Here is a 20244-nt window from a genome sequence, read left to right on the forward strand (position 1 = left end):
GCATTTGGAGCTGAGCCCTGGAACCTCAGGGCCCGAGAGGAGATTGCACAAACCTTTCCAGGAGTCCAAGTCAGATGAAAACCCCAAAGGGTCTCAAAGCATAAATGGGATCCACTGAGGTCCATCCCTAACACAGGCTCCTCATGGACCCCTTGGAGGAGAGAACTGGAGGCCAGGATGGCACAAAAACCTCTCAAGAGATTCAAAATGGCACAAAAACCTCTCAGCGTGGAAAGGGAAATCCAAGGTACCTTAAAAATCTTGAGTATCTCAAAGCATTATTGAGCCCCACTGAGAGTCAATACAAAGCTCTCAAGGGACTCGTTAAAGCAGATAATTGGGGCCACGATTGCACAAACCTCTCAGAGAGTCTGTATCCAAAGGGAAACACCAAGTACCTTAAAAGAACTGAAGTACCTTGAAGCATTCATGAGCCCCACTGAGTGCTGTTCCTGACAAAGCCTCTCCAGGGACTAATTACAGCAGATAATTGGAGGCCATGATTGCACAAAGCTCTCAGAGACTCCAAGGCAAAAGCCAAAGCCAAAGTCCTTTGAAAAACCTGCAGTCCCTGGGAGCATTGTGGAGCCCCCAGGGCCATTCCTGAGCAAGGCTCCCCAGGGACTCCTTCCAGCAGATCCTTGAGGCCACTGGGATGTGGGCTAGGGGGGGATGCTGAGGGCAGGACAAGGGGCTGACAGTGGCCAGCCTGGCTGGGGCTGTGCCAGGAGGCCCCAGGGCCTCAGGACAAGGTGTCTCCTCACAGCCCTCAGTGGCACAGACCCTGCTGTGCCCCGGGGCACCCAGACTGGGCTTCTCCTGGGCACTGCCAGCCCTGCCAGGGCCCTTGGCCATGTCCAGCACAGCTTGTCCTGCATGTCCCACAGCTGCTGCTGTGTCCCTGCAGGCTGCACACTCCCATCTCGCTGCCCCCGGCTCTGCCCTGCATTTCCCTTTCTCTTCTCCCTGATATCTAGTGTTGGAACATCTGAGAAGGGTTCAAAGCTGTACCGGGATGCTTTAGACTGGACAGGAGAAAGGGTTTCTTCACTGAGAGGGTGGTCAAGCACTGGAACAGGCTCCCTGGAGAGGTGGCTGATGCCCCAAGCCTGTCCGTGTTTAAGAGGCATTTGGACAGTGCCCTAATGCCTGCTTTAACTTTTGGTGACCCTGGAGGGGTCAGGCAGTTGGACCAGACCCTCATTCTGCTCTGAACTGCAGATCATTCCCAGCGGGACTATCCTGGTCCAGTCTGTCCCATTCCATAGTCATACCTGTGCACGGATCCCTGCACAGCTGTGCTCGGACACTCGTCTGCTCAGCAGCTTCCCCTGGATTCCAGTCTCAGAGCTGAGGCATTTGGGCATCTGAGCCCTGAGCCCACAGCCACATTCCAGGTGCTGGTGCGGACCAGACACACCCCACACCCCCAGACCCCTAAGTCCAGTCCCTCCGGTCACTCCGTGGCCAGCACCGTTGGCAGGTGGGCTCTTTGGTGCCCTCCCCCAACTGCTGCCCTCACACCCCCAGGCTCCCATGCTCAGGCAGAACAGAGATTTGCTCACACAGGGGGAGAATTCAAGTTTAATGAGAAGACAGGACAGACTGCTCTGCTTGGGGTCCTCCCCTCACCTTCCCACAAGTCCTGTGCTATCCAAAACTGCTCCTCCCCTTCATCCCAAAACGTCTCCTACACGCCAGGGCAGTAATCCCCTTAGTCCAAATGGTGACCTGCTCTCAGTGACTTTGGGGTTTCAAAGGTGGACACAAGGGCTGATGGCTGTCCCAGGAAAGGAGCTGGGACAAGGTGTCCATTGCTCAGGAGCTGTAATTTGGATTGCCACTTGCCACTGTTCCGCTGAGCTCTTCTCTGTTTTGGAGATGGGCTCTTAATGAGCTGGGGGCTCTCCAGTGATGGGCCTGGGAGCAGCCAGGGCAGAGAATGAACTGAGTTTCTCCTCCTGCCATTGTTGGTGCCCTGTCTGGGTGTGCAGATGAGTCTCTTATCTCTTAACCTGACACAAGCCAGCAGGAGCATCAGTCTCCTGAGGCAGCCCTGTTTGGAGGCTGCACTCACAGGCACTGGTAGTGTGCAACAGATGACATCAGATTCTTGGGATGGCTTTCCAGAAATGCACCATGGTTAGGGGAAAAGCTTTGTTCTTGCCCTGGCATTGGATTTGTTCAGGGCCAAGATCACAGATTTGTTCCGAAGGCTGTAGATGAATGGATTTAAGAATGGGTACAGGACTGTGTTGAGCAGAGCTACAATTCTGTTGGTCCTCAAGGAAACATCTTCTGCAGGACACGTGTAGAGAGCAATGCAGCTCCCATAGGCAATGGAGAAGGTGATGAGATGGGAAGAACACGTAGTCAAAGCTTTCTTCCTCCCAGAGGCTGCTGGAAGATGCAGAACACAGAAAAGGATGCAGGTGTAAAATGCCAGAGTCAAACATAAGGAACCCAGCACGACACACGGTAAGAAGACAGAGTCTATTTTCCAAAGCAGGCTGGTGTCAGAGCAGGACAGTCTGAACGAGGGGGAGTTGTCACAAAGGAAATGGGGGATCTTGGAGCCACAGAAAGACAGCTCCGAGAGGAAGAACAGCCGGTAGCTCAGCAGGGCAAAGCCGAGGACCCAAGCAGCAACAACCAGGTGGACACAGAGCTGAGGCTTCATGATGGCCGCATGGAGCAAAGGTTGGCAGATGGCAACATAGCGCTCAAAGGACATGACAACGAGCAGGATGAACTCTGTGCAGCCCAGGGCAAAATAGAAATAGTTTTGGGCAAAGCAGCTGCTTCGTGAGTGAGTGTTCTGACCAGAGCTCAGCATGACAAACAATTTGATGTTTGTGGAGGATGTTAAGCAGATCTCCAGGAAGGCCAGGTTGCTGATGAAAAAGTACATGGGGGTTTGCAGCTGGTGATCCACACACACAAGGAAAATGATGGTTGCATTCCCCATCACTGTTGTCAGGTACATGAGCAGAAGGACCCGAGAGAAAAATACCTGCAGTCTCGGATCAAGCTCTGGGAAACCCTCTAGGATGAACTCGGTAACTGCTGTTTCATTTTCTGGTCCCATGCTGAATTCCAGCTCATCCTGCTGAGACAGGAACATGGCAAAACCAAGTGGGATCATTTCACAGTCTGGACAAACATTTCTATCCTTCCTTCTCTGCTGCTTTCTTTTCCTGCACTCTTGCTATAGAGCACAGAGATTGTGCTTCAAACAATTCTCACACCCTGATTGTTCTCTTTCCCATTTCAGGTAGAGACCTCAGAGATTTTATTGTGTTCTTTCTACCTTCTCCAAACACTCCCAAAGAATTCTTTCACCAGAACAGAGGATTCTAAGGAGCTATTGGCTATTTCCCCCCATTCCTGGGAAATTCCCAGCTCACTCAGACCTACTGCAAACATCTGTCACACCCATGCGCCAAACACCTCTCATCTACAGCACAAACACTAAACGCTGAAATTACACCAAATCTGTGCATTGAACTTCCTTGTTTCTACTTTTCAGTATTTGCCTTTGGACCAGGAGTCCCTGAGGAACTGTTGCTTCCAAAAGAAGCAATCGCAAGTATCTCTTTTGCAACCCTCTGCTTTCTTCCACAGCTTTTTCCTCTCTGTCTCTTCAGGAAAGGAATGGGGAGGGCAGAATAGGGACCAAGTAGAACTTGGATTTTTAGTACTCTAAATGAGGACTGGAATTTATTATGGATGCACACAGAGTGTCACAATCTGAGCTGTCACCTGTCTGCACCAAAATGAACCTGTGCAGAGCAAGGGAAAAGATTTGCCAGGAAGAGATTTGTAATTTTTGTTTTATGTGCCAGTTGGTAGTACCCAGCCTCCAAATGTTCTATTGTCTCCACTGGCTACAGAGGGAGCCTCGAGTAAACAAATTCTCCTGGGTGCCTGCAGGGGAGTAGATGAAACTCACTTTTCAAGTCTCAAATCCCTGATTAATTAAGTAATTAGGTTACTCTGTTTTGAAACCAAAATACACAGCTAAGAAAAGATGTATGAGAAAAAATATATGCAATAAAGACTGGTGTTCTCCTTTTCAGGTTTTTTGATTTGCTTTTCAACATGGAGAAGAGCAGAGCAGATGACTGTGAAAAGAGGATTATTTAAAATGCCAGGGGAGAAGAGGAGAGGGAGGGTCTGAAGGAGTGAAACAAAGCTCTGTTCATGTGCAACCAGAGCACTGAAGTCATCGGTCCCCTGGGTGGCCCAAGGGCTCTCCCATCTCATTGTCCACACAGAGCAGAGGAGAACCTGGTCTGAGACAGGCCATCAACTTGAAACCAAGTGACTGAGTTCAGTCAAGAGCCCTCAAAATGAACCAACTCTAAAATGAGCAAAAATGAGTCACCTTCAAAATGAACTGTGGGACTGAAATGTTTGGGAGCTCTCCAGGTGGGGACTCGGGGCAGCCCTAGAGATGAGCAGATCCTGCTGTGCCCAGGTTGATTCTTGTGCATAAATGCAGTGATCCCCATCCTGGGTGGAGGCTCTGACTGCTTCAGAGACCCCCCTGTAGCAGCTTCTGCTGCACAGCTGAGTAAAACAGAGCAAATTCCAATTCCATAGGATGCTTCCACACTCCAGAGACCACAGGGCAGGCGGATTATCAGAAGCAATCGGAACAGCTGTAAGTGAAGCCACATTTGATGCAGTTGAAGGCTCTGTTGCAAAGGACACTCTTCCAAAGTGAGTTATTCCACAATTCAGTCCATCTTTCCCCTGAGGGCTCATCAAAGAAGAGCAGAGGAAGGAAGAAAAGAGACTTGCTGTTAATCTATGTGCACACTGTAAGAAAGAGAGGCGTTTGAAAAGGGACTGTCCGCAGGTACAACACGAAACTCCCCTCTCGTGGCCATCACCGATGGTCACTGTGGGGGACCAGAGGATTCTTTCCCAGCAGAACATCCGGTCACAGCTAAGCTGGAACAATGAGGAGTTAGGATTTTTAGTGGCTACAGGAGCTGGTTGCTCTGTGCTAAATACAGTAAAAGGAAACGTGAGTAATGATTCTATAACAATCATTGGTGCAACAGGGAATCATGAAACTCAGCCATTTTTCCAGCCCATTGATTTTAAATTAGGAAAACAATGGGTGACTCCCCAGTTTTTGTATCTACTCCATTTACTTAAGCCTCTCCTTGGACAATTTCTTGGAAAACCTGAATGCTAAAATCAAGATTAAAATGGCAAAATGCAGGTTATTACTCCAAAATCTAATTATGTGGAAGCCTCTGTTTTTGCACTCCAATCTTCAGATGTGATCCATCTGCCATCTGTATCACTTGAGGATGCAGTAAATCTGGTAGTCTGGACTGGAGAGGTGCCCCAGTGACCCAGAAAAGCAGAGCCTGTGAGAAACAAATTGAAACCCTGAGCAGGACCAGTAAGGCAGAAGCAATACCCTTTGAGAAAAGAAAGTTGTAAGGGGTTATTATCCCTTGGATAGATTTATAAAAGAAAAGAAAGATTAGATTTATAAAAGAAAAATTTATAAAATGAGGCCTGTTGAAGGAATATGAATCCAAATTTAATAGCCTTATTTTGCAGTTAAGAAGGCAAATGGAGAGGATTAGTGGCTGGTACAGGATCCTAGAGCCATACATGAGACAGTAGAAGATATACACCCGTCCGTAGCAAATCCTTGTACCTTGCTAACAAGCTAGAGTGAAAAATTAAAATGGTTGAGAGTGTAGAATTTGAAAGTGGCTTTTTCTGTATCTCTTGGAGTAGTGAAAGTCAAGAATTTACTACTATTTACTTCTGAATGGGACAGTCCAAACACAGTGAGAAGAGCCCGGCTGACTTGGCCAGTTCTACCCCAGGAGTTTAAAAATACCCCCATGATATATGGAAACCAAGTGGCAAAAGAACTGGAGGAATGGAAACATCAGAACCCTCTTTGGAGTCTTGTTCCAGTCTGGAGATGGCATTCATCTCTGAAACTGAAACTCAGCAGCAGTTCAGGGATCAGACTGTGGCATTGTGGAATTTTCTGGGACTAAGTGGATACAGAGTACAAACAGTCCAGAGCACAGAACCCTACCTGGGATTCAAAATCCTCCAGGGACAAAGGAGGTTAGGACAGGAAGGAAAAGAAGCAATCTGGCAAGTCCCACAGCCATGAACAATGAGAGAGTCACAGGCATTTCTCAGGGTGTGGGATGACGTCAGCTGTGCATCAGCAATTATGGGCTGCTGCTAAAGCCTCTGTGTGAGCTCAGGCAGCTCAGCAGGGCTTTATAGTCTGGACTGGTGTGGCATGGGCTGCCTTTTCACAGCTCCAGCGAGCCCTCATGCGGGCCCTCTTTTGGGACTCTCAAACCCCATGGACCCATTGGATCTGTTTTTTCCATGTGAGAGACAAAACCCAGCACGGGGAGTGCTGTCACAGTTCCTGGGGACTGGAGCAGGGCTGTGCCTACTTTTCACAGCAACCAGACAATGTCAGCCAGAGCTGCTGGGCTGTCTGAGGGCAGTAGCAGCTATTCTTCTCTTCATCCAGAAAGCTAAAGAACTGACTTTGGGACAGAGTGTTATAGTTTAAAAATTCTTTCAACGCACAGCTCAAGATGAAACCTCCTGGGGATTTAAAGAAATCTGGGCCAAATTTCCTTCATGGTTACCCAGCTGGGTTTGGTTAAAACATCTGTTTATAATGGTCACCACAATAATTGCTGTATGGATTTAGCTTGCATCACGATTCAGTGTTATAGTGCCCTACACTATAAAACAAAATAGAGATATTGAGAGACCGGTGCCCATAAGGAACTGAGTCTCAAGAAAAGGGGGGACTTGATGAGGGCAGTAGAACAGAACAGCACAACCTTGGAGAAACAGATAAAGGATGTAACTCATGAAAAGCACAAGCAGGATGCCAGCTCTGCTCTGCAAGGCTGACAAAGCAGAAGTTATGCAAAAGAATGATATTGCCCTTACTCAAAAGCAGGAGTTGAGGAACAGCCATCTAAAAAGGACACTGGATGTTGGAGACATGTGGCAAGCACATTTCTCTCTCTCTCAGGATTTTTTATTGAGGTGCACAGAGAGAAAGGAAAGAGAAAACAATTTCTATTTCTGCTCCATGTTTTTCTCTTGTGGAATGTGTTTGGAGAATTGTTTACCTGGAGTGAGCTCTTGGTTGGATCATGGTGGATTGTTTGGGCCTGAGAGCCAATCGGATCCACCTGTGTCTGGGCTCTGGAGAACAGGGTCACGAGTTGTGAGTTAGTTAGATATGATAGTTAGAGAAAGTAGCATATAGTATTTAGTATCCTCTTTTATATAGCATATTAATGTATTATAACATAATTATAATAAAGCAATCATTTAGCCTTCTGAAATGGAGTTAGACATCATCATTCTTCCCATTGGGTTCGCCGACATCTACAACAGAGACAGACCCCAAAGAACCACATAAAGACTTCTGATAAGGGGTGCAACTATGTCAAATAATGTCAAAGGAAGTGGGGATAGCTCATGAATATGTAATCAGTGTGTCTGCAAAAAATTCTTCACTCGATGTTCACTGCACTCAAATGGATGTAGGATCAGCCAAATGACTGCCATGCCGTATGTAATGAATAATATCTACTTTCAAATCCTCAGAACTGTGTGAGAAGGTTTCTATCCAGCACATTTCAGTATCAGTGCTGTCCTTGACTCCATTATGCCCCACAGTTTCACAATGGCCCCTTGGATCCATCAGGCCCTGCTGTATAACAATGGACCCTTGGTTCTGTACTCTTAAAATGGCCTCCTTGGTTCTGCACTGCCACAATGCTCTCCTTGGTTCCACGAGGCCTTGGTGTGTCACAGCAGCCTTGGTTCCACGTGGTTCCATGAATTCACAATGGTCTTCTTGGTTCTGGACGGAAAGAATAGACCCTTGGGTCCACAGGGTTCCATGATGTCACAATGGTCTCCTAGATTTTAGATGGTAGCAATGGAGCGCTGGTTCCACGAGGTTCCATGATGTCACAATGGTCTCCTTTATTCTCGACTGTTAACAATGGAGCCTAGGTTCCATGAGGTTCCATAATGTCACAAGGGTCTCCTTGGTTTTGGAAGGTAACAATGGAGCCTTGGTTCCATGAGGTTCCATGAGGTCACAAGGATCTCCTTGGTTCTGGACGGTAACAATGGAGCCTTGGTTCCACGAGGTTCCAAGGTGTCACAATGGTCTTCTCGGTTCTGGACGATAACAATGGGGCCTTGGTTCCACGACGTTCGATGATGTCACAATGGTCTCCTCGGATCTGGACGGTAACGATGGAGCCCTGGTTCCACAAGGTTGCATGATGTCACAATGGTTTCCCCAGACCTGAACGGTAACAATGGAGCCTTGGTTCCATAAGGTTCCATGATGTCACAATGGTATCCTCGGCTCCGTACTTCACAATGGAGCCTTTGTTCCACGAGGTTCCATGATGTCACAATGGTCTCCTTGGTTCTGGAAGGTAACAATGGAGCCTTGGATCCACGAGTTTCCATAACGTCGCAATGGTCTCCTTGGTTCTGGAGGGTAGCAATGGAGCCTTGATTACACGAGGTTCCATGATGTCACAAGGGTCTCCGCGGTTCTGAAAGGTAAAAATGGAGCCATGCTTCCACGAGGTTCCATGATGTCACAATGGTCTCCTTGGCTTTGGAGGGTAACCATGAATCCTTGGTTTCACGAGGTTCCATGATGTCACAATGGTCTCCTTGGTTTTGGAGGGTAACAATGGAGCCTTCGCTCCATGAGGTTCCATGATGTCACAATGGTCTCCTTGGTTCTGGGCAATAACAATGAAGCCTTGGTTCCACGAGGTTCCATGATGTCACAATGGTCTCCTTGGTCCTGGACGGTAACAATGGAGCCTTGGTTCCAAGATGTTCCATGATGTCACAAGGATCTCCTTACTTCTGGATGGTAACAATGGAGCCTTGGTTCCACGAGGTTCCATGATGTCACAATGGTCTCCTCGGTTCAGGATGGTAACAATGAATCCTCGGTTCCAAAAGGTTCAAAGATGTTGTTGGAGAAGTGCCGCGGGAGACATGACTCATGATATCATGATCATCAAGTCTCAGTTTATTGCAACAAATTACAAAGTTTATATATACTCGTTAATTAGCTCATGCATATTGCAAAAGCCAAGCTCATGATTGGTTGCTGTGTGATTTGCGCATCTGTCTTGTTCGGTTGCTCTTGCTGTTCTTGTGATTGATACTTTTTGGTTCTTCTCTATCTATTTCTACATACCAAGCAGTTTTCTGATTCTTGCAAACTCTGATTTCTACATATCCTGATTTCTACACCCAGGGTCATGCTGACCGTTGCAGCAGTCATGTAGCCCCTCATACTTTGACCAATTTTACAGTTTCATGTCCCTTGCTGTTTAACCATTCTTCTGCCAAGCTCTCTACACTTCCCCTGTTTTCTTTTTGCACAACAAGGTGTGCATTCAGCATTTTCTGCAAAAGTTGTTATAGAAAGTGCTGCAGACGCCTGTCTCCATTCAATCTCAACAGTCAGCACCGGGGTACGGCTCGCAAGTGTCATCCCACCAATACCGCTCACCGTGGTTGCTGCAGGCTGAGTGGGCCAAGACGCAGGCCAAATAACCTGGATCGATGACGCTAGTATCTGCACCCGTATCTAAAAGTCCTTTAAGCACAATGCTATGTCCTTGATGAATCAGGCGGCAAGATTTTTTGGGGCGGGTGTTAAGGTCTAGGGTAAGCAATGCAAGAACTCCTGTCGAACCAAATCCTTCCGGGGTTCTAGGGACCGGGGACATAGGTCTCCTCGGTTCTCGACTACTAATAATGAAGCCTTGGTTCCACTGAGTTCTATGATGTCACAATGGTCTCCTGGGTTCTGGACGGTAACAATGGAGCCTTGGTTCCATGAGGTTCCATGATGTCACAAGGGTCTCTTTGGTTCTAAACGGTAACAATGGAGCCTTGTTTCCACGAGGTTCCATGATGTCACAAGGGTCTCCTTGGTTTTGGAGGGAAACAATGAATCCTTAGTTCCACGAGCTTCCATGATGTCACAATGCTCTCCTTGGTTCTGGACAGTAACAATGGAGCCTTGGTTCCAAGAGGTTCAATGATGTCACAAGGGTCTCCTTGGTTCTGAAGGGTAACAATGGAGCCTTGGTTCCATGAGGTTCCATGATGTCCCAATGGTCTCCTCGTTTCTGGAGGGTAACAATGGAGCCTTGGTTCCACTGAGTTCTATTTTGTCAAAATTGTCTCCTTGGTTTTGGAGGGTAAAAATGGAGCCTTGGTTCCACGAGGTTCCATGATGTCACAATGCTCTCCTTGGTTCTGGACAGTAACAATGGAGCCTTGGTTCCAAGAGGTTCAATGATGTCACAAGGGTCTCCTTGGTTCTGAAGGGTAACAATGGAGCCTTGGTTCCATGAGGTTCCCTGATGTCACAATGATCTCCTCGGTTCAGGATGGTAGCAATGGAGCCTTGGTTCCACTAAGTTCCATGATGTCACAAAGGTCTCCTTGGCTCTCGACACCTAATAATGGAGCTGTGGTTCCACTGAGTTCTATGATGTCACAATTGTCTCCTGGGTTGTGGAGGACAGCAATGGAGACTTGGTTCCACGAGGTTCCATGATGTCACAATGGTCTCCTCGGTTCCGGACAGTAACAATGGAGCCTTGGTTCCACAAGGTTCCATGATGTCACAATGGTCTTTTTGGTTCTGAATGGTAACAATGCAGCCTTGGTTCCACTGAGTTCTATTTTGTAACAATTGTCTCCTTTGTTTTGAAGGGTAAAAACGGAGCCCTGGTTCCACGAGGTTCCATGATGTCACAATGGTCTCTTGGTTCCAATAATGGAGCCGTGGTTCCACTGAGTTCTGTGATGACACAATTCTCTCCAGGGTTTTGGAGGGCAGCAATGCAGCCTTGGTTCCACGAGGTCCCCTGATGTCACAAGGGTCTCCGTGGCTCTGGAGGGTAACAATGGCACCTTGGTTCCATGAGGTTCTGTGATGTCACAAGAATCTCTGTGGTTCTGAAAGGTAACAACGGAACCATGCTTCCACGAGGTTCCGTGATGTCAGAAGAGGCTCCTAGGTTCTGGACGGTAACAATGGAGCCTTGGTTCCACAGGGTTCCATGATGTCAAAATGGCCTCCTTGGTTTTGGAAGGTCACAATGGAGCCTTGCTTCCATGAGGTTCCATGATGTCACAATGGTCACCTTGTTTCCATACTTGACAAAGGCGTCTTGAATCCACGAGGTTCCATGATGTCACAATAGTCTCCTTCCTTCTGGAGGGTAACAATGGAGCCTTCATTCCACAAGGTTCCATGATGTCACAATGATCTCCTTGCTTCTGGACGGTAACAATGGAGCCTTGGTTCCACGGGGTTCCATGATGTCACAATGGTCTTCTTGGTTCTTTAAGAGAAAATGGAGCCTTGGTTCCACGAGGTTTCATGATGTCACAATGGTATCCATTCTTCTGTAATTGACAATGGAGCCTTGGTTCCAAAGTGTTCCATGATGTCACAATTGTCTCCTTGGTTCTGGACTCTTAACAATGGAGCCTTGATTCCACGAGATTCCTTGATTTCACAACGGTCTCCTTGCTTTTGGAGGGTAACAATGGAGCCTTGGTTCCATGAGGTTCCATGATGTCACAATGGTCTCCTTACTTCTGGACTTGACAATGGAGCCTTTGCGCCAAGAGTTTCCATGATGTCACAATGGTCTCCTTGGTTCCGTACTTGACAATGGAGCTTTGGTTCCACGATGATCCATGATGTCACAATGGTCTCCTTGGTTCTGGACTGTAAGAATGGAGTCCCAGTTCCAAGATGTTCCAACACGTGACAAGGTTCTCCTTGGTTCTGGACTGTAACAATGGAACCTCGGTTCCATGAGGTTACATGATGTCACAATGGTATCCTCGGTTCTGTAGGGTAACAATGGGGCCTTGGTTCCACGACATTCCATGATGTCACAATGGTCCCCATAGTTCCAGACGGTAACAATGGGGCCTTGGTTCCACGAGGTTCCATGATGTCACAAGGGTCTCCTTGGTTCTTCAGGGTAGCAATGGAGCCTTGGTTCCACAAGGTTCCATGATGTCACAATGGTCTCCTCGGTTCTGGACGGTAACAATGGAGCCTTGTTTACACTGAGTTCTATGATGTCACAATTGTCTCCTTTATTTTTTGGGTAATAATGGATCCTTGGTTCCACGAGGTTACATGATGTCAGAATGGTCTCCTCGGTTCTGAATTATAACAATGGAGCCTTAGTTTCACGAGGTTCCATGATGCCGCAGTGATGTCCTTGGTTTTGGAGGATAACAATGCAGCCTTGCTGCCACGATGTTCCATGATATCAAAATGGTCTCCTCGGTTCCGGAGGGTAACGATGGAGCCCTGCCTCCATGAGTTTCCATGATATCACAAGGGTCTCCTGGGATCCGGACAATAACAATGGAGCATGCACTCCATGGGGTTCCATGATCTCGCAGTAGTCTCCTTGGTTCAGGAATGTAACAATGGAGCCTTGGTTCCACGAAGTTCCATGATGTCACAATTGTGTCCTTGGTTTTGCAGTGTAAAAATGGAGCCTTGCTTCCACGAGGGTCCATGATGTGAAAATGGAATCCTTAGTTCTGTACTTGACAATGGAGCCTTGGTTCCACAAGGATCCATGATGTCACAATGGTATCCTTGGTTCTGTATATGATGATGGAGCCTTGGTTCCACAATGTTCTATGATGTCACAATGGTCTCCTTGGTTCTGGAGGGCAACAATGGAGCCTTGGTTCCATGAGGTTCCATGATGTCACAATCGCATCCTTGGTTTTGGAGGGTAACCATGGAGCCTTGGTTCCACGAGGTTCCATGATGTCAAAAGGGCCTCCTCGTTTATGGACGGAAACAATGGAGCCTTAGTTCCACGTGGTTCCATGATGTCACAATGTTCTCCTCGGTTTTGGAGGGTAACAATGGAGCCTTGGTTCCACAAGGTTCCAGGATGTCAAAATCGTATCCTTGGTTTTCGAGGGTAACAAAGGAGCCTTGGTTCCACGAGGTTCCTGGATTTCACAATGGTCTCCTTCTTTCTGGACGGTAAAAATGGAGCCTTAGTTCCATGAGGTTCCATGATGTCACAATGGTCTCCTCGGTTCAGGAGGGTAATAATGGCACCTTGGTTCCACGATGATCCATGATGTCACAATGCTCTTATAGGTCCTGGATGGCAACAACGGAGCCTTGCTTCTACGAGCTTCCATGATGTCACAATGCTCTTAGGATTCTGGATGGTAAAAATGGAGCCTTGGTTCCACGACGTTCCACGATGTGACAATGGTCCCTTTAAATCTGGACGGTAACAATGGGGGCTTGGTTCCATGAGGTTCCATGATGTCACAATGGTCTCCTTGGTTCTGTATGGTAGCAATGGAGCCTTGGTTCCACGAGGTTCCTTGATGTCACAATGGTCTACTTGATTTTGAGGGGTAGCAATGGAGCCTTGGTTCCACGAGGTTTCATGATGTCACAATGGTCTCCTCGGTTCTGGAGGGGAACAATGGAGCCTATGTTCCACGAGGTTCAAAGATGTCAAAATGGTCTCCTTTGTTCTGGATGGTAACAATGGAGCCTTGGTTCCACAAGGTTCCTTGATGTCACAATGGTCTACTAGATTTTGAGGGGTAGCAATGGAGCCTTGGTTCCACGAGGTTCCATGATGTCACAATCATATCCTTGGTTTTCGAGGGTAACAATGGAGCCTGGGTTTTAGGAGGTTCCTGGATTTCACAATGGTCTCCTTCGTTTTGGACGGTAACAATGGAGCCTTAGTTCCACGAGGTTCCATGATTTCACAATGGTCTTCTCAGTTCTGCAGGGTAATAATGGAGCCATGTTCCACGAGGTTCCATGATGTCACAAGGATCTCCTTGGTTCCAGAGTGCAACAATGGAGCTTTGGTTCTACGAAGTTCCATGATGTCATAAGGATCTCTTTGGTTCCGGACGGTAACAATGGAGCCTCGGTTCCACGAGGTTCCATGACGTCATCATGGTCTCCTTGGGTCTGGATGGTAAGAATGGAGCCTTGGTTCCTCTAGGTTCCATGATGTGACAATGGTCTCCTTCATTCCGGACGGAAAGAATGGAGCCTTGGTTCCACCAGGTTCCATGATGCCACAGTGGTTTCCTCATTTATGGACAGTAACAATGGGGCCTTGGTTCCACGAGATTCCATGATGTCACAGTGGTCTCCTTGCTTCTGGAGCGTAACAATGGATCCTTGGTTCCATGAGGTTCCATGATATCACAATGGTCTCCATGGTTCCGGACGGAAAGAATGGAACCTTGGTTCCACAAAGTTCCATGATGTCATAACGGTCTCCAAGATTTTAGACGGTGGCAATGGAGCTTTGGTTCCACGAGGTTCCATGATGTCACAATGCTCTCCTTGGTTCTGGAGTGTAACAATGGAGCCTCGGTTCCACGAGGTTCCATGGTGTCACAATGGTCTCCTCGGTTCTCGACTACTAATAATGAAGCCTTGGTTCCACTGAGTTCTATGATGTCACAATGGTCTCCTGGGTTCTGGAGGGCAACAATGGATCCTTGCTTGCACGAGGTTCCATGATGTCACGATGGTCTCCTTGGTTCTGGAGGGTAACAATGGAGCCTTGGTTCCACGAGGTTCCATGATGTCACAAGGGTCTCCTTGGTTATGGACGGTAACAATGGAGCCTTGGTTCCCCGAGGTTCCACGATGTCACTGTACTCTCCTTGGTTTTCGAGGGTAGAAATGGAGCCTTAGTTCCAAGTTGTTCCATGATGTCACAATGCTCTTATCGGTTATGAATGGTAACAGTGGAGCCTTGCTTCCAGGAGGTTCCATGATGTCACAATGCTTCTAGGGTTCTGGAGGATAACAATGGAGCCTTGGTTCCACGAGGTTCCATGATGTCACAATGGTCTCTTTAATTCTTGACGGTAACAATGGGGCCTTGGTTCCATGAGGTCCCATTATGTCACAAGTGTGTCCATGGTTCGAGATAGAAAGAATGGAGCCTTGGTTCCAAGAGGCTCAATGATGTCCCACTGGTCTCCTAGAATTTGGACGGTAGCAATGGAGCCTTGGTTCCACGAGGTTCCATGATGTCACAATGGTCTCCTCGGTTCAGGACTGTTAACAACGGAGCCTTGGTTCCACGAGGTTCCATGATGTCAAAAGGACCTCCTCGTTTATGGACGGTAAAAATGGAGCCTTGGTTCCATGATGTTCCATGATGTCACAAGGGTCTCCTTGGTTCTGAACGGTAACAGTGGAGCCTTGGTTCCACGAGGTTCCATGATGTCACAATGGTCTTCATGGTTCCGGAGGGAAAGGATGGAGCGTTGGATCCATGAGGTTCCATGATGTCACAATGGTCTCCTTGGTTCTGGAAGGTAACAATGGAGCCTTGGTTCCATGAGGTTCCATGATGTCACAAGGGTCTCCTCCGTTCTGGACGGTAACAATGGGGCATTGGTTCCATGAGATTCCATGATAGCACAATGTTCTTAGTGTTCTGGATGGGAACACTGGAGCCTTGGTTCCACGATGTTCCTGGATTTCACAATGGTGTCCTTTGTTCTGGACCGTAACAATGGAGCCTTGGTTCCACGAGTTTCCATGATGTCACAACGGTCTCCTCGGTTCTGGAGGGTAACAATGGAGCCTTGCTTCACGAGGTTCCATGATGTCAAAATTATATTTTTAGTTTTGGCGGGTAGCAATGGAGCCTTGCTTCCACGAAGTTCCATGATTGCCGGGCGGTGGGGATTGTAGCCCCTCAGCACGAAGCTCGGATAGCTGGTACATCTGAGGGTCCACCAGAAGTACGGGAGGGCCACTCGGGCTGCTGAAATCCTGCTCGTTTATTGAAGGGTCGCAGAAGGGGCAAACAGGGAGACAACGAAGCAGAAGGGAGGCAGATTCCGAGAGCCCCGAAGGGCGGGGTAAGGATTCTTTTACTGCGTAGGGGTAGAAGGGTTTAGTATTCGAGGGTACAATCGGGAGAAGGCTAAAGGGAGGGGAAATATAACATTAACCAGTGGGGAAAAGGGAAAGGAGTGTTCTTGGTGGAAGAACCAAAGGGAAAATGTGGAACAGAGAAGATTCTAGGATATGGGGCTGTCTTGAACAACAACTTACAGGAGAGGGGGAGGGTACAATTCTCTTACAAAAGGGGGTGGAGAACTCATACAACTGCTGTTTCCCATGGCAACCCTAGAGTGCCTTCCCCAACCCCTCCTCCTACAGATAACCGTGGAGCCTTGCTTCCACGAGGTTCCATGATGTCACAATGGTCTCCTCGGTTCTGGAGGGTAACAATGGAGCCTTGGTTCCACGAGGTTTGGTGATGTCACAATGGTCTCCTTAGTTCTGGACGTGACAATGGAGCCTTGGTTCCACGAGGTTCCATGATGTCACAATGGTCTCCATGGTTCTTGAGGATAACAATGGAGCCTTGGTTCCACGAAGTTCCATGATCTCACCATTGTCTCCTCGGATCTGTACTTGACAATGGAGCCCTCATTCTACGAAGTTCCCTGATGTCACAATGGTCTCCATGGTTCTGGACGATAATAATGGAGCTTTTGTTTCATGAGTTTCCATGATGTCACAAGGGTCTCCTTGCTTCTCGACTGTTAAAAATGGAGCCTCGGTTCCACGAGGTTCCATGATGTCACAATGGTCTCCTTGGTTTTCCTCTCCTAACAATGGAGCCTTGGTTCCACAAGGTTCCATGATGTCACAATGGCCTCCTTGGTTCTGGACGGTAGCAATGGAGGCTTTGTTCCACGAGGCTCCATGATGTCACAAGCGTCACCACCGTTCTGGACGATAACAATGGAGCCTTGGTTCCATGAGGTTCCATGATGGCAGAATGGTCTCCTTTGGTTTCGTCTCCTAACAATGGAGCCTTGGTTCCACGAGGTTCCATGATGTCACAATGGTCACCTCGGTTCGGGACGGTAACAATGAATCCTTGGTTACACAAGGTTCCAAGATGTCACAATGGTCATCTTGGTTTTGGAGAGTACCAGTGGAGCCTTGGTTCCACGAGGTTCCATGATGTCACAGTAGTCTCCTCGGTCCTGTACTTGACAATGTGGCCCTGGTTCCACGAAGTTCCATGTTGTCACAATGGTCTCCATGGTTCTGGACGATAACAATGGAGCCTTGGATCCATGAGGTTCCATGATGTCACAATGGCCTCCTTGGTTATGGACGGTACCAATGAATCCTTGGTTACAGGAGTTTCCAAAATGTCACAAAGATCTCCTTGGTTTTGGAGTGTAACAGTGGAGCGTTGGTTCCACGAGGTTCTATGAAGTCACAATGGTCTCCTTTGTTCTGGCAGGTAACAATGGAGCCTTGATTCCCTGAGATTCCATGATGTCACAATGGTCTCCTTGGTTGTGGTCAGTAGCAATGGATACTGGGTTCCACGAGGTTCCATGATGTCACAAGAATTTCCTTGCTTCTGGATAGTAACACTGAAGCCTTGGTTCCACGAGATTCCATGATGTTCGAATGGTGTCCTTGGTTCTGTACTTGACAATGGAGCCGTTTTTCCACGAGGTTCCATGATGTCACAATGGTCTCCACGGGTCTGGAGTGTAACAATGGAGCGTTGGTTCCATGAAGTTCCATGATGTCACAATGCTCTCCTTGGTTCTGGATGGTAACAGTAGAGCCTTGGTTCCACGAGGTTCCATGATCTCACAATAGTCTTCTTGGTTCTGGAGGGTAACAATGGATCCCTGGTTTCACGAGGTTCCATGATGTCACAAGGATCTCCTCGTTTCTGGAGGTAACAATGGAGACTTGGTTCCACAAGGTTCCATGATGTCGCAATGGTATCCTTGGTTCTGGAGGGTAACAATGGAGCCTTGCTTCCACGAGGTTCCATGATGTCACAATGGTCTCCTCCGTTCTCGACTGTTTACAATGAATCCTTGGTTCCACGAGGTTCCATGATGTCACAATTGTCTTCTTGGTTTTGGAGGGTAACAATGGAGCCTTGGTTCCACGAGGTTTTCTAATGTCACGAGTATCTCCTTGGTTCTGGACTGTAAAAATGGAGCCTTGGTTCCAAGATCTAACATAATGTCATGATGGCCTCCTTGGTTCTGCACCTGACAATGGAGCCTTGGTTCCGCGAGTTTCTATGATGTCAGAAGGGACTCCACGGTTCATCACTGTAAAAATGGAGCCTTGGTTCCACGAGGCTCCATGATGTCACAACGGTCTCCTTGGATCTAGACAGAAACCATGGAGCCTTGGTTCCACGAGGTTCCATGCTGTCACAAGGATCTCCTTGGTTCTGGAGTGTAACAATGGAGCCTTGGTTCCACAAGGTTCCATGATGTCACTATGGTTTCCTCTATTCTGGAGTGTAACAATGGAGCCTTGGTTCCATGAGGTTCCATGATGTCAAAATGGTCTCCTTAGTTCCGGACGTGACAATGGAGCCTTTGCTCCCCGAGGTTCTCTGATGTCAAAATGGTCTCCTTGGTTGTGTACTTGACAATGGAGCCCTGGTTGCACGAGGTTCCATGATGTGACAATGGTCTCCTTTGATCTGGATGGTACAATGGAGCCTTGGTTCCACGCACTACCATGATGTCACAATGGCCTCCTTGGTTCTGGAGGGTAACAATGGAGACTTGCTTCCATGAGGTTCCATGATGTCAGAATGGTCTCCTTTGTTCTAGACGGTAGCAAGGGAGACTTGGTTCCACGAGGTTCCATGATGTCACAACGGTCTCCTTGGTTTTGTACTTGACAATGGAGACTTGGTTCCACGAGGTTCCATGAAGTCACAATGGTCTCGTTGGTTCTGGATGGTAACAATGGAGCTTTGGTTCCATGACGTTCCCGGATGTTACAATGGTCTCTTTGGTTCTGGACGGCAACAATGGTGCCTGGGTTCCATGAAGTTCTATGATGTCACAATGGTCTCCTTGGTTCTGGGCTGTAGCAATGGAGCCTTGGTTCCGCAAGGTTCCGCTATGTCACAAGGATCTCCTTGGTTCTGAAAGGTAACAATGGAGTCTTGGTTCCACGATGTTCCATGATGTCACAATAATCTCCTTGCTTCTGGAGAGTAACAATGGTGCCTTGGTTCCACGATCTTTCATGATGTCACAATTGTCTCCTTGGTTCTGGACATGAAAATGGAACCTTGCTTCCACGATGTTCCATGATGTCACAATGGCCTCCTTGGTTCTCGAGTGTAACAATTGATCCTTGGTTCCACGAGGTTCCATGACATCACAATGGCATCCTTGCTTCTGGATGGTAACAATGCATCCTGGGTTCCACGAGGTTCCATGATGTCACAATGGTATCCTTTGTTCTGGGCATGAAAATTGAGACTTGGTTCCACGAGGTTCCATGATGTCAGAATGGTCCCCTTGGTTCTGGACGGTAACAATGGAGCCTTGGTTCCACGAGGTTCCATGATGTCACAATGGTCTCCTGGGATCCGTACTTGACAATGGAGCATTGGTTCCAGGAGGTTCCATGATGTCACAATGGTCTCCTTGGTTCTGGACGGTAACGATGGAGCCTTGCTTCCACGAGGTTCCATGATGTCACAATGATCTCCTTTTTTCTGGAGGGTAACAATGGTGCCTTGTTTCCACGAGCTTCCATGATGTCACAATGGTCTCCTCGGTTCTGGACGTTAACAATGGAGCCTTGGTTCAATGAGGTTCCATGATGTCACAAGGATCTCCTTGGTTCTGAAAGGTAAAAATGGAGTCTTGGTTCCACGAGGTTCCATGATGTCACAATGGTCTCCGCGGTTCTGGACGATAACAATGGAGTCTTGGTTCCATGAGATTCCATGATGTCGCAGTGGTCTCCTTGGTCCTGAATGGCAACAATGGAGTAATGGTTCCACGAGGCTCCATGATCTCACAATAGTGTTCTTGGTTCTGGAGGGTAACAATGGAGCCTTGGTTCCACGAGGTTCCATGATGTCTCAATGGGCTCCTTGTTTCTGGAGCGAAACAATGGATCCTGGCTTCCACGAGGTTCCATGGTGTCACAAGGGTCTCCATTCGTCTGGAGGGTAACAATGAAGCCTTGCTTCCACGAGGTTCCATGATGTCACAGGTGTCTCCATGGCTCTGGACGGTAACAATGGAGCC

General features: G+C 47.9%; 1 protein-coding gene across 1 annotated transcript; it reads right to left on the reverse strand.

The window, feature by feature from the left end:
* Positions 1–1719: 1719 nt before the first annotated feature.
* On the reverse strand, positions 1720–3513 carry LOC128783279 (olfactory receptor 6M1-like). Its single transcript, XM_053933935.1, has one exon. It carries the CDS (start codon positions 3143–3145, stop codon positions 2144–2146), a length of 1002 nt encoding a protein of 333 aa, XP_053789910.1. The 5' UTR covers positions 3146–3513; the 3' UTR covers positions 1720–2143.
* Between the last annotated feature and the right edge of the window lie 16731 nt (positions 3514–20244).

The sequence above is a fragment of the Vidua chalybeata genome, unplaced genomic scaffold (genome assembly GCF_026979565.1).
Source record: "Vidua chalybeata isolate OUT-0048 unplaced genomic scaffold, bVidCha1 merged haplotype W_reject_6, whole genome shotgun sequence".
NCBI lineage: Eukaryota > Metazoa > Chordata > Aves > Passeriformes > Viduidae > Vidua > Vidua chalybeata.

Excerpts from the sequence above, each read along its gene's own strand:
- LOC128783279 (XM_053933935.1), bottom strand. The coding sequence starts at position 3,145 with ATGATCCCACTTGGTTTTGCCATGTTCCTGTCTCAGCAGGATGAGCTG.